The following is a 13,543-nucleotide window of genomic DNA, read 5'->3' as shown; positions in this document are numbered from 1 at the left end:
CCGGTTATAATCCTTATACCGGGCTATAATCCTTATACCGGGCTATAATCCTTATACCCGGTTATAATCCTTATACCGGGCTATAATCCTTATACCGGGCTATAATCCTTATACCGGGCTATAATCCTTATACCCGGTTATAATCCTTATACCGGGCTGTAATCCTTATACCGGGCTGTAATCCTTATACCGGGCTATAATCCTTATACCCGGTTATAATCCTTATACCGGGCTATAATCCTTATACCCGGTTATAATCCTTATACCGGGCTATAATCCTTATACCCGGTTATAATCCTTATACTGGGCTATAATCCTTATACCCAGTTATAATCCTGGCTATAATCCTTATACCCAGTTATAATCCTTATACCGGACTGTAATCCTTATACCGGACTGTAATCCTCATACCGGACTATTATCCTTATACCAGACTATAATCCTCATACCGGACTGTAATCCTCATACCGGACTATTATCCTTATACCAGACTATAATCCTCATACCGGACTGTAATCCTTATACCTGGTTATAATCCTTATACCAGACTGTAATCCTTATACCGGACTGTAATCCTCATACCGGACTGTAATCCTCATACCGGACTATTATCCTTATACCAGACTATAATCCTCATACCGGACTGTAATCCTCATACCGGACTATTATCCTTATACCAGACTATAATCCTCATACCGGACTGTAATCCTTATACCTGGTTATAATCCTTATACCAGACTGTAATCCTCATACCGGACTGTAATCCTCATACCGGACTGTAATCCTCATACCGGACTATTATCCTTATACCGGACTATAATCCTTTGTCGTGCGTCGGCGGCGGATCGGGCCACCTGAGGTCAAAAAGGTATCACGCGATGTGGGCGAGCGAGAGAGTAACACCGTGCCAGGAGTTTAATCACCTGGACATCGCGCGACATCAAGCTGCATCAGGTTACAGTGACAGGAAGTGACCCATCACAATAAAAGTCCAGTTAACCACACCAAATGAACGAGTTCTCAGTTACTCTTTAATAAGTAAACATAAATTAGAAATAATAATTAATTACATGGCACTTATGACAACTATAATTTTTACTTTCAGGCTCAGAAAAAAAAGCAAATTACACAATAACGAGGTATTTATTAAACTACTATTCTAGAATAATTAATGACATTTGATCTCTATACAGGAATATTCTGACATTTATTTCTTCTGATAACATTAGGTTGTTGGCTACATGCATACTATTCAACATCAGACCATTCATTCAACATTTATATTCATTTATTTATTTATGTTTTAGCAATACTGATGTCTGACAGATGTCATTGAAATGTTTCATACTGAAGCTGTTAAGTGTTGTATAAATGGCACATTAATTATCTATAGAGCCAATCTGAACATGTGTTCAATATGACAGCATATATTTATGTTTTAATCATAGAAAAATAAAATTTATATATACAATTTATTTTTATCAAAATTAAATTCTCCCATCTCTACCGAGTGTCCGGCTTTTCTCCTGTTTTAAACGAGGATCTATGTGCTGCTGGAGGAAGTTCACATGTAGGAAACCGTTGCAGTTTATATTGTTTTTTAGCACTGGAACGTCCGCTGTGTGGGAGACGGCCCCGCATGATGCTATATCAGAGTTTAAGGTAACATTAGCACGTCTGTCCTGGTCTTGACGGGATTTGTAGAAGTTCATTGGAGAGGATTTTGACTGACTCGTCATGTTTTCTCTGTAAAAAAATATTGTTTGAAAATGTGAATAAAGCATAAATCGATCCTTTGTGCTTTTCGTCCAATTAAATTATAATTTTTATGTCAATTGAATCGCGTGACCACAAACACGCTCAAAAACTCAACTCATTTTGGATTTAGTGGAAATTTTTAGCGTTTTGGCGCCTTGTATTTTAACTCCTCCTCCTCTGGAATTGATCGGATCCACTCCAGCTTTGAACAGTGCGATCTAAACACCATCAGGATTAAACGTGCTGTTTGTGACGTTTCGCCAAGCCATGCAAATATTCGGTCCTACTCATAGCGCCCCCTACTGGAAACAGGAAGTACGCTGTATGTGCCAATCACCGTCTGATAATGGGAAATTTTCATGGTATGCGTTTTTCTTTTTTTTTTTTTTTTAAATCAATCTTTCTTTGATGTGAATGTTTGCTTGAACACGTTTCACTCTCTCAATTAAAGATTCAAACACAAACATTTACCTAAAGTTGGTTTTAACTGAAGCTAATTATTGCCTGAAAGAAACAGTTTCTCATAATGGAGGAGTATTAAGAGGAGCCCGTCTCACTGAACCCGTCCTGACAGCTGACGGATAATAAAAAATATTTTATGATTTGTCAAAAGTTACTCGACTACTTTTATCCCCTCATTAATAGTTGAGGTTTACTGTATTTTTAAGGGAAACCTGGGCTCTACAGTTAGGACCTCTAATGATAGTACCGGCTGGACCCGTCGCTCTGTCCTGATTCAGGGTTTGAGGCCTCCGAAGCACACGTACTTCACTTCCAGATACTCTTTGATGCCATACTTGGAGCCCTCGCAGCCCAGACCGGACTGTTTGACCCCACCGAACATGGCCTCTGGGGTTGACAGGAGGCCCTCGTTGACTCCAACTATCCCCACCTCCAACGCCTCCATCACCCGCCAGATCTGACTCACATCCTGCGAGTAGCAGTAACCTGAGGACAGAACAACAGAGAGATCAAAAAGAGCCCCCCAGGCTGGGTCCCTTTTTAAAGCTTCAACTCCTTCAAAGTCCACATTTTAAGACTGAATAACAGGTTATTCCAAAGGCTCCCTTAGGAGGACACAACTGAAGTGCGCAGAATGTGAAATGATTGATAGTTTTGAAGTTAAAGCCTAACTTAACATTTGAAGAGTCAGAACTGTTTGTTGTGTTAATAACAGTTGAACCCCTCAGCAGGATGGACTCACCTGCCAGCCCAACATTAGATGCATTAGCAATAGCCAGAGCCTCTTCCTCTGTGTTGAACCTGTAAAGCAGAAACAAAATGTTCTGATTGGTCGACAGAGGTCTGCAGCACCGGAATACAACCAGCTGTCAGCGGCTCCTGTTATTTTAATGCAGAGTTAGGGTGTAATATAGTCCTTCCCTATAAGCTAATATACAGAATATGGAATGATTCTTATAATGAACAAAGAAATATTATCACTCTTATTTTATAATTTACTAGTGCAGTGCCCGTAGGAAGTATGTACTGCTATAGAAAAGTGGGAGGTTGAGTAACTTTTTCATGGATGGCCAAATGAGGTTGTGTTTGAAGGTGGGACGTCAGGGACATTTAGGTTTGTTGTGAAATGTGTTTTCATATAATTTGGCTTTTAGCAAGGCCAATTCTCCGCACCCTCCTCTGTGTGAAAGTTTCAGATGCGGTGAGGGGGGAAATGTCGCTCCGTCCCTGATCCTCCTCTGGAGGTAGTATCAGGGACGCAGGAGCGAGGGCGTGTCGGTCAGACAGTCTGATAACTGCACAGGTCTCTCACTCAACTTAATACAGAGAAATGTCCCACAAAGCAACGTTACAGGACCAAACAACATTAACGTAGTAACTGTAACTGTCTTTGGAAACTTACATGAGGAAAAAAAATACCACAGCTGTACGTGGAGAAGCGTCTGTCCTCCTGTCTGTCCTCCTGTCTGTCCTACCGACTCTTCGTCACATTTCTGCCCGAAAAACAGCATCTGTCACCGGCGAAGAACTCACGGAGTGTTTGTGATCAAAAATCAAAAATCACAGCGACCGCCAGCCCTTCGGACCGAGACATCAGTTTACTTTCACTTTCCAGGATGTTTGGGCTCTGCAGTGATTGGCTCTGGTGCGCACGTGGCTACGGTGGCTATCGTTGACAATGCTAGCGGAATACGGAAATAATTTATGAAATAATTTATTAACGGTATCTTTATAGTCGAAACAAAGCCGACCTTGCACACCCTTAAACCACACAGCAGCCATGTTGAAACTCTCAGGTCAGTCTGATCCTGATCTGCAGAGATATTTGAGCCACACACACACACACACACAAACACACACAAACACACACAAACACTTGTGTTTATGTGTGTATGTGCAATATTTTCAGTTTGAACAACCTGGTATATCGTATGAAGTATAGATCAATAAATTATGAACACATTAAAGCTCCAGTGTGAAACATTGAGGAGGATGTATCGCCAGAAATGTAATATAATATTAATATTAATATTAATAGGTATGTTTTCATTAATCAGGATGAACTCAGGTTCTGTTCAGGATTCAACAACAATCAACAATAAATAATCTTTTCATTGGGAATAAATCTGCTTCCTGCGTGAACCTGAGGTTTCCTGAGCTTGAGAAACACTGAATGAGCTTTCATCTACAGAGGGGGCGGGTCCTCGTGTACGGGGTCGGCCATGTTGAAACTCGTTATTTCTCTACCACAACAGCACTAGATGCTAAATCCTACACTGGTCCTTCAGGACTCGTTCAGTTCCACGAACAGAGCGAGCGTACGGACCTGATGACGGGCAGCAGCGGGCCGAAGGTTTCCTCCTTCATGCAGAGCATATCTGTGGTGACGTTGGCCAGCAGGGTGGGCTCCATGAAGGACCCGTCCAGACGCTTCCCGCCCTTCAACACCTTCGCTCCCCTGGACACTGCATCTGACACCTGCTGGACCACCTGGGAGACAAATGGCCTCAGGTGTTACACTGCTGCCACGAGGGCTTGTCTTTTATTATGTGAGGCTGATGGATATTAAAGAGTTACAAAAATCTGTTTTCATTTTAATAGACAATATCTAATTGGATGAACATGTAAACCTTTCAAAGTAAGAAGAAAACAGGTGAGAGTAATTAATCAAATGAGTTCAGATCTGGAGATATATACTGTACATACATACTTTTTATTGTCTTTCCCAATATTTCAAAGGTTTGTTTTGTTTCTGTGAAGTTGAAATAAAGCGTTTCAATGTAAAATTACTGTTTGGTTCAAAAAGAAATATAAAACTGTTTTTGGGTGAAAAAAGCTAAAGTTATGATATTGATGATATTTAATAAAAGCTTACTGATCCATCAGTCTAGACAAACCTGGGGGTTGGAACCCCCACTAGGGGTCGCCAAAGCTTCAGGGTGGGGTCCTGAAACCCGCTTGTACCCGCAATCTTACGACCAAAAATCCGGACACAACTCTCGCTTTGTAAATACAGGGATTGGATAACCCTGAGAAGTGACCCCCTCGCCCCATACTCCTGCAGTACCTCCCACAGAATACTCTGAGGAACCCGGTCATATGCCTTCTCCAAATCCACAAAGCACATGTACACCGGATCGGCATATTCCCAGGGCCCCTTCCATTTCACTTGCGGGATTGAAGAGTTGGTCTGTTGTTCCATGACCAGGACGGAACCTGCACTGTTCCTCTTCAATCAGAGGTTCGACAATCAACCGAACCCTCCTTTCTAGCACCTTAGGGTAAACTTTCCCAGGGAGGCTGAGTAGTGTGATGCCTCTGTAGTTTGCACACACCCTCTGGTCCCCCTTTTTGAATGGGGGAACCACCACCCCAGTCCGCGACTCCTTTGGCGCTGTCCCCGACTTCCATGCGATGTTGAAAAGGCGTTTCAACAAAAACAGCCCCTCAACAACCAGAGCCTTCAGTATTTCTGGGCGAATCTCATTAATCCCTGGGGCTTTGCTGTGGAGTTGTTTGACTACCTCAGTGACTTCCCAAAAGGAAATTGATTTAGATCCCCCCATCATCCTCCAGCCCTGCCTCTATCACAGACGGTGGGATTGTTGGACTAGTTGAGTTCAGGAGTTCCCCAAAGTGCTCTTTCCACCGCCCAATTACCTCCTCAGTTGAGGTCAGCAGCGTCCCACCCCTGCTATAAACAGCTTGGATGGTTCCCCGCTTCCCCCTCCTGAGAGTGTCGGACGGTTTTCCAGAAGTGCCTTGGTGCCGTCTGAAAGTCTCTCCATGACTTCTCCGAACACCTCCCACACCTGCTGTTTTGCCTTCCTCACAGCTGAGGCTGCAGTCCTCCAGACCTGTTGGTACCCTGCAACTGCCGGACGGCTTCCCTGACCACCGGTGTCCACCACGGTGTTGAGGGTTACCGCCCCATGAGGCACCCAGGACCTTAAGACCACAGCTCATAGACAACTTCAGCAATAGAAGCTTTGAACACCAACCACTCTGGTTCGATGTCCCCAGCCTCCACAGGGATGCCAGAGAAGCTCCACCGGAGGTGGGAGTTGAATGTCTCTCGGACAGGGGCCTACTCCAGACGTTCCCAGTTCACCCATACTACACGTTTGGGTTTAGCAGGTCTGTCCAGTGGCTTCCCCCGCCACCTAAACCAACCCACCATCACGGGAGCCCGATACAGGACTTCATTCAGGGTCTCCAAGAAGGCCGTACTCTGCACTACTGTTTGGTGCATAGGCACAACAGTCAACAGCTCGTAGGTGTAGGGAGGCAACCCTCTTGTCCACCGGGGGGGAACTCCAACGCAACAGCGCTCAGCCGGGGACAGCTGTGAGTATCCCCACACCAGGCCGGTGCCTCACACCTTTGGCAACTCCAGAGAAGAATAGGGTCCAACACCTATCCAGGAGTAAGGATCCAGAGCCTCGACTGAACGTAGATGTAAGCCCCACCAGATCTGATCGATAGGGTTCCACCTCCCACACAACTTCCTTCACTTCCTCCCCCCCCAGCGAAGTGACATTCCACGTCCCCAAAGCCAGCTTCTGGCCCGGGTCTGGTCTATCAAGACCCCCTGCCTTTACTGTCATCCATTTGGCATTGCACCCAACCCCAGTGGTTTCTCCCGTGAGCGGTGGGCCCACAGGATGAAGATATGTCCACGTCACTCTTTTGGCCTATGCTCCATGGCAAGCCCGGCCACCAGGCGCTTGTTTTCGGGCCCCCCTTCCAGGCCTGGCTCCAGACGGGGGGCCCCGGGCTTCCTCCGGGCCGGGTCTGTCTATATCTTCCACGTCCTTTCATGGGGTCTTCTGTGAACCATTCTTAGTCTGGCCCCTCACCTCAGACCACTTGGTAAGGTGATGGTTCCCGGAGAGGTTTTATTTTATTAATAATAATAATAATAATTATTATTATTATTATTATTATTAATTCAAACATAAATGGATTTTACATGGATTTTTTTGAAGAAAAAAAAACAAAAAAAACGATACAGACAGAGAATGGTATAGAATAAGTAAGAATAAGTAAGAATATATAAGAATATATAAGAGTATCAGAGCACTGCGGGTCCCTGGTTTACCTTCTCTGCAGCTCTGGTGTTGATGAGCGGCCCCTGGGTCGTGTCGGGCTCTGAGCCATGGCCCACACGCAGCTCGGCGTCCATCGCTTTGCCCAGTTTCTCCATGAAGCGATCGTGGATGCCGCTCTGCACCAGAAAGCGGTTTGAGCACACGCACGTCTGCGGGAGGAAGAGGAGGGTGAGCAGGGTGAGGAACTGCAGTAACAGAGCTGTGTAAACTTCAGTCAGACTCTACCTGTCCAGAGTTCCTGAACTTGGAGGCCATGGCTCCGGCCACCGCCTTGTCGACATCGGCGCTGTCGAACACAATGAAGGGGGCGTGGCCACCCAGCTCCATGGTTGCCTTCTTCACGGTGTCGGCAGCCATTTTCAGCAGCAACTGAGGGGAGAGTTAAAATGTAAAGTTTTACTGTTTAGCTCCTGATTTATTAACATTACAGTCAAACAGCATTAAGTGCATAAAGTGAGGAACTCTGGGAATAAAGCCAGCGCCAACGATACCGATACGAACGATAACGTTAATGAACTCTCGAAGGAGTCTCTCTTTGTGAACCCAGATCCTTCTGGCTTATTTAAAAAAGGTTAAATGGGAACATAAACTGTTATAAATTTTAGCTAAAAATGCAGAAACTATTGAAAAATCATCAAAAAATTGTTTAAACAGATTAAAGAAAGAAAAAGTTTGCTAGAAAATGAATAAATTACTGAAATTTAATAAATTTTCAGAAAACTCAAAGTAACCAGCGTCGGAGGGTCTGACCTTGCCAGTGGTGGTGGAGCCGGTGAAGGAGATTTTGGCGACCAGCGGGTCGGTACAGAGAACCTCCCCGACTGCTGGAGTCTTCTCTCTGGAACAGGGAACCACGTTGAACACCCCCGCCGGGATCCCCGCCTGCTCCGCCAGCTGCAGGACGTGTAACCGTGTTATTTACAGGAAGGAAACTAAAAAACATGAAGTGTTAAATGTTCAGTGTGCCGACCTCGGCCAGAGCGAGTGCCGACAGCGGCGTGTCCTCAGCTGGTTTGACCACCACCGTGCAGCCGGCAGCGAGAGCTGCTCCAACCTTCCTGGTGATCATAGCGCTCGGGAAGTTCCACTGTGGAACAACACAACCAAACATCAGCATTTCCACTTTTAGATGACTTAAAAGATTAAAGATTTTATCTGTTTCCAACTCTGTAAATGAATATATGACTTATTTTAACTCAGAAAGATTATTGAAACTGTTTACATGAAAACAATGAGTTAGTTTTACTTAAAATCTTAAATCAGTTTCAACAATTTTTTTTGTTAAATGAACTTATCTGGTTTTACAGTGTAATCTAAACTTTAAAAATAACAATTTAATTCAGTTTTCTTCACAGAAATGAATGTAATGAGTTACAGGCCTACTGAGTATATTTTTTTAAGTTTTCTAATACGAGTTAAAATCAAGAAGACCTTGCGACCTCATGTAAAAGCTTTGGCTACTTTGGGTCGCAACCCCCAGGTTAGGAACCACTGGTTCAGCATGTCAGCATGCTAACATTTGCCTTTCACTAAACACAAAGTCTTGGAGAAATTCAAACTTTGCCCTCATGGTGGCGCTGGAGGAAACAATCTGACCCACAGTGAGGTTGAGCTGCTCACCGGTGTGATGATGGAGGCGACCCCCGCAGGCTGTTTGAGGAGGAGGATCTTTCGGTCTTTGGCAGGCGACGGGACGATGTCGCCGTACACGCGCCGAGCCTCCTCCGAAAACCACTCCAGGAAGGAGGCGGAGTACGTGATCTCCGCGAGAGACTCCCGCATGGGCTTACCCTGCGATGCACAGCGCACAGTAAATTCAAAATAAAGATTGAAATAATAATTTAAAATAGGATAAACTGTCAAAACAGCTACAAGTAAAAGATAAATGTTTGTAAAAGTTTGCAAAAATGTGTAAATAATTAAAAAATCATCTAAAAATTGTCAAAAGGGACAAAATTTAGCAAATATACAAATTTGGCGACACATTGTTGGAAAACGGAGCTATAAAATTGTATAAATGATTGAAAGAAATCCTTTTAAAATAGATGAATCAAAGTAGCTGAGAGTTATTGATAAACTGTTAAAAACATTAACTAAAAACTGATCAGTTGTTAAAACTTGTGCCACAAACCAAACCACCGACAGTTAAATCGTATTAACAATATCCACTTTTATATAATCAGTACTGTTAAATAACATTCAGTTTAAAAACAATCAATCAATCAGTGGACTCTGATACTCACACTCTCGAATGTGATCAGTTTGGCCAAATCCTCTTTGTGCAGCGTCAGCAGGTCGAACCACTTCCTCAACAGGATGCTCCGCTCCTGCAGGAGAATGTAATGGCAATTTTTAAGAACCTATACACCCTTTGACCTGGTCATTGTAAAACCATACGCAACTGTTAAAGAGGCTATTATATGCATATAACCTTTAACCCTGTTTCTATGGAGAGAATTTTGTTCCTTTATTATTCAATCAAATAGAATAGATTTGAAACCAAAAAAGAGATTTGAGAGCAAAAAAGAGTAAGTGGCAATCAAAAAAAGATTTTTGAGATCGAAACAGAACATGTTGCAATTGAAAAAAAAATATGAGAGAACATATTTCTTCAACTTCAATCAAAACTAATGTTTGTAAGTAAAAACATTTTGCGTCCTCTTTGCTTGCAAGTTCAACTGCAGCCTACGCTGTGGCAAATAACTCGCACCGCGAGTACCATGCAACACTAAATGTTTCAATCACAGCCCTACGTTGAATACGCCTCCCTGTAATTCACTCACTCATTAGGCTACTCTGCTCAGGCTGTGACTAGCACAGACAACCATGTTGCTGCTAATCAGTGTGCTTGCAGCAGCAGGGCATTATAATTCATTACTTGTGTTGTTGTTGTTGTTGTTGTTGTTGTTGTGAATGTACTGCAGGCTGTAGCCAACAATATATAGCGCAATTCATTACTTATGGGAAACGTTTCAAGAGCAACAGGCTTCTCCAAGCAGCACAGCACAATGGAGAAGTGGGTGTTAGACGTAGCCAGGTCAAACCAACCAATAGAAACTCTTCTCTCGTCCACCAGCGTAGGCCCCGCCCATCAAGTGCAGTTGAATTCGCAAGCAAAACTTTATAACTCGCAAGCAAAGAGGACGCAAAATGGTCGTATGTTTGTACTTACAAACATTAGTTTTGATTGAAGCTGAAGAAATATGTTCTCTCATATTTTTTTTTTCCAATTGCAACCTGTTCTGTTTCGATCTCAAAATTTTTTTTGATTGCCACTTACTCTTTTTTGCTCTCAAATATATAAACAAAATTCTCTCCATATGTTTCTAACTGCACTCTATGTCCAAGTAAGTAAACAGCGAGATGTCAGTAAGAAGTCAAGGACATGATCATCTCACCACACTATCTGTCTGTTTACTGTCCCAGAACTCAGGAATGTGTAACTGTGTTAGAGTGTACTGCTTCTTCCAATCGGGGCTCTTTCGGACTTTCACATACGAGAGTGTGTGACGGTTGCGTTGACCATTCATGGATGACTTGAATAAAACCTTACAGAAAGATAAGATCATACTTTGTATGCTTTATTAAACAAATTGCCACCACAAGAACCAATCAGATCGCACACAGCATCAGGAGAACCAATCAGATCACAAACAGGAATATCTAAAAGAAGATAAATTATTTAAACAAATGTCTAAAATGTTAAAAATATATAAACGATTGAATAAAATAACCTAAAAATGGATAAAAGGTTTAAAGAAATAAAGAACTTGGGAATGTTCAGACTTCCTGCTTCTATCATCTGTTGTTTTTTTATTCAGAGTTAATATTTGATTCCTGTGAACAGTGACGGATTCACGTGTGGACGGAGGTGAGTGAGACTCTGAAGTTTGATCAATCTGGTTCTCGCTCACTGAAACAAATCAGATTAATATTTCACAGAGCGGAAAACATCCACCAAAGGTCAAATACGGCCGCCGCCGGCAGCCAACCAGAGCTTCGTTTAAACATCTTCCAGGAGCCGCTGGAGTTTGAACCGTCGCCATCAGACGTGTAAATGGAAAAACAAACTGCTTTACTAATGTGCTAATCTTCATTTGGATTGTTTTTCCAATCAAATATTGATATATGTGATTGTTTGTGATTAATCTCAGGATCAATCTCTGACAGTCCTTAAAGGAGGGGTCTCAAACTGCCGGTCTCAACCGAAACATTACAAATATGATAAAAATCTTTATTTTAGTATATTTTACTAGTTGTTTCATATCAATTTACTCCTTCAAACAAAATTAAAATATATATATATTTTTAATTTTTTTTATTGTTTATTTTGATGATAATGACACACTTAATAAAATAAGTTAACATAAATTAATTCTACAAATGATATTAGAGTCACTGATTCAGATTAAACACAATATAATTCCAGTTTGTTCCACTGACTTTGACTTTATATCATTATTAAAATATAACCATTATAATGTTTAACATTTGTTTAATTTCAGTTTATTAATGATAATATGCATCCAAATAATTATTAATGATCCTCAAAGTGTAAAGATTCAATTATTAAAAAATGCTTGTTATCCTACATCAGCTGTTTTAATGTAATAATCTGATTTAGTGGAAGAAAACTGAGTAAATTTAAACTTGGTGGAAACATTTGTATGAAGAAGCGTTTAAGTTTATATAAAACTGTATAAAACGTCTGTTCGTAACGGGAGTGTATTCAGGTTATTGAACTTTATCGAGGAAGCAGCAGTTTGAATATTTCCCTACTTATAAACATTTTTAAACATTTGCATCCTGTTAATAAATATCAAACCGAGAAACTTAAAGTGTCACTGACTGGCTGACAGCTGGACTTTGTCTCTCTGAGTTATTACCTGAAATCACTGACCTGCAACACAAACACACACACAGACAAACAAACAGACACACAGCACACACACACACACACACACACACACAATATTTAAACCAGGAAATAATCTGCTCAAAATGCATCTAAATATCTCAAATAAATATAATATCAGAGTTCACTGTTTATCAGCTGTTCTCTGCTGTTATTGTAATTGTGTGTGTGTGTGTGTGTGTGTGTGTGTGTGTGTAAAATATGTCAGATTTATTTTAGCTGAATGTGAGTTCACATCTTAAATAATAATCTAAACTTTAAAAATAACTATTTCATTTAGTTTTATTCACAGAAATGAACTAAATGCTGAGATATGGACCTCCTGTATGATGTGAATGTGTTGACTAATAAATGTCTGATCAATAACAGATAATCAATCAGTTCCAAACTCTCTTATAAACCACTGTATTGACAGGATGAGCCTCAGGTAGCTCGCAGTGAATCAGACCCCGTTAATGAGCTGCACAAATACACCTGCAGAGAATTACCTCACGCCAAACTCCATTCAAATATTTCGCAATTTAACATGTCGTGTTTGTGGCTACGGTTCATGTTTTCATGAACGCATTCAGCAGCTTCCTTTACTGAAACTGTGGATTGTATCTAAATACTGTGTTGTTTGGTGAATTACACACAGGCCGAATTGAAGTTCGGTTCCTATGAGTTCAGAAAATGTTTCCGAGTACAGTTCGGCTGCCGTACCTTAGCGGTGCACTGCTTCCAGGAGTGAAACGCCTTGTACGCGGCGTCCACAGCCTGCTTGGCTTCAGCCGGCCCGCAGTCCGACACCCGGGCTATCTCCTTCCCGGTGGCCGGGTCCAGAACGGGGAACACCGAGGCTGCGGAGACCCAGCGGCCGTCGACGTAACCCTGCGTCCGGAGCAGCGGAGCGGAGACATCCAGGCTGTAGTGTCGGTGCATGGCGGCGGGCAGGCCGGGGAGGACCTGCCGGAGGAAGCAGCGAGTCCTCAGCACGCAGAGAGTGGACATACCGGGGCCGACTGTCCGGAGCTGGCTCGGGTTCTGTGGGTTTGTGTCCTCAGCAGCTTCCGGTCGGTTTCAACCACGTGACACCGCACAAACACAACCGGAGAGCACTTCACGGACCCCTTCTGCTCCACATCACTGATGCGTTCAATGTCTAAGACACAGGATTTTTCCACCAGGAGACAATAGATGAAATGGGGTCATGATTAATGTAAAAAGTCACAATTCAAATATTAAAATGATGATAAAAGAATGTCGTTGTGTATTTGTTTGTTAATTGTTTTCACAACAGATACGTTGAATAAATGTT

General features: G+C 42.4%; 1 protein-coding gene across 4 annotated transcripts in view; it reads right to left on the bottom strand.

The window, feature by feature from the left end:
* Positions 1–13,360, bottom strand: part of aldh5a1 (aldehyde dehydrogenase 5 family, member A1 (succinate-semialdehyde dehydrogenase)) — a 23,448-nt gene extending 10,088 nt beyond the window's left edge. The window contains exons 1-11 of one of the 4 annotated variants that reach the window (XR_007884607.1): positions 12,949–13,357; positions 9,575–9,658; positions 8,952–9,122; positions 8,302–8,418; positions 8,082–8,225; positions 7,557–7,700; positions 7,322–7,480; positions 4,547–4,710; positions 3,623–3,713; positions 2,963–3,021; positions 2,622–2,706 (exon numbers count right to left, since the gene is read on the bottom strand). Coding sequence is in view for 2 of the 4 variants with exons in the window: in XM_051399356.1 (XP_051255316.1) it covers positions 2,495–2,706; positions 2,963–3,021; positions 4,547–4,710; positions 7,322–7,480; positions 7,557–7,700; positions 8,082–8,225; positions 8,302–8,418; positions 8,952–9,122; positions 9,575–9,658; positions 12,949–13,236 (1,542 nt within the window). In the remaining 2 variants the exon portion in view is untranslated. Of the gene's footprint in view, positions 1–1,009; positions 2,707–2,962; positions 3,022–3,622; positions 3,714–4,546; positions 4,711–7,321; positions 7,481–7,556; positions 7,701–8,081; positions 8,226–8,301; positions 8,419–8,951; positions 9,123–9,574; positions 9,659–12,948 lie in introns of those variants that run through there. The other 3 variants (XR_007884608.1, XM_051399356.1, XM_051399358.1) reach the window with 3 other exon arrangements.
* Between the last annotated feature and the right edge of the window lie 183 nt (positions 13,361–13,543).

This window comes from Dicentrarchus labrax, unplaced genomic scaffold (genome assembly GCF_905237075.1).
Source record: "Dicentrarchus labrax unplaced genomic scaffold, dlabrax2021, whole genome shotgun sequence".
In the NCBI taxonomy this organism is placed as follows: domain Eukaryota; kingdom Metazoa; phylum Chordata; class Actinopteri; family Moronidae; genus Dicentrarchus; species Dicentrarchus labrax.
Note: the sequence above shows the minus strand (reverse complement) of the source record. Positions and strands in the feature narration are given on the sequence as shown.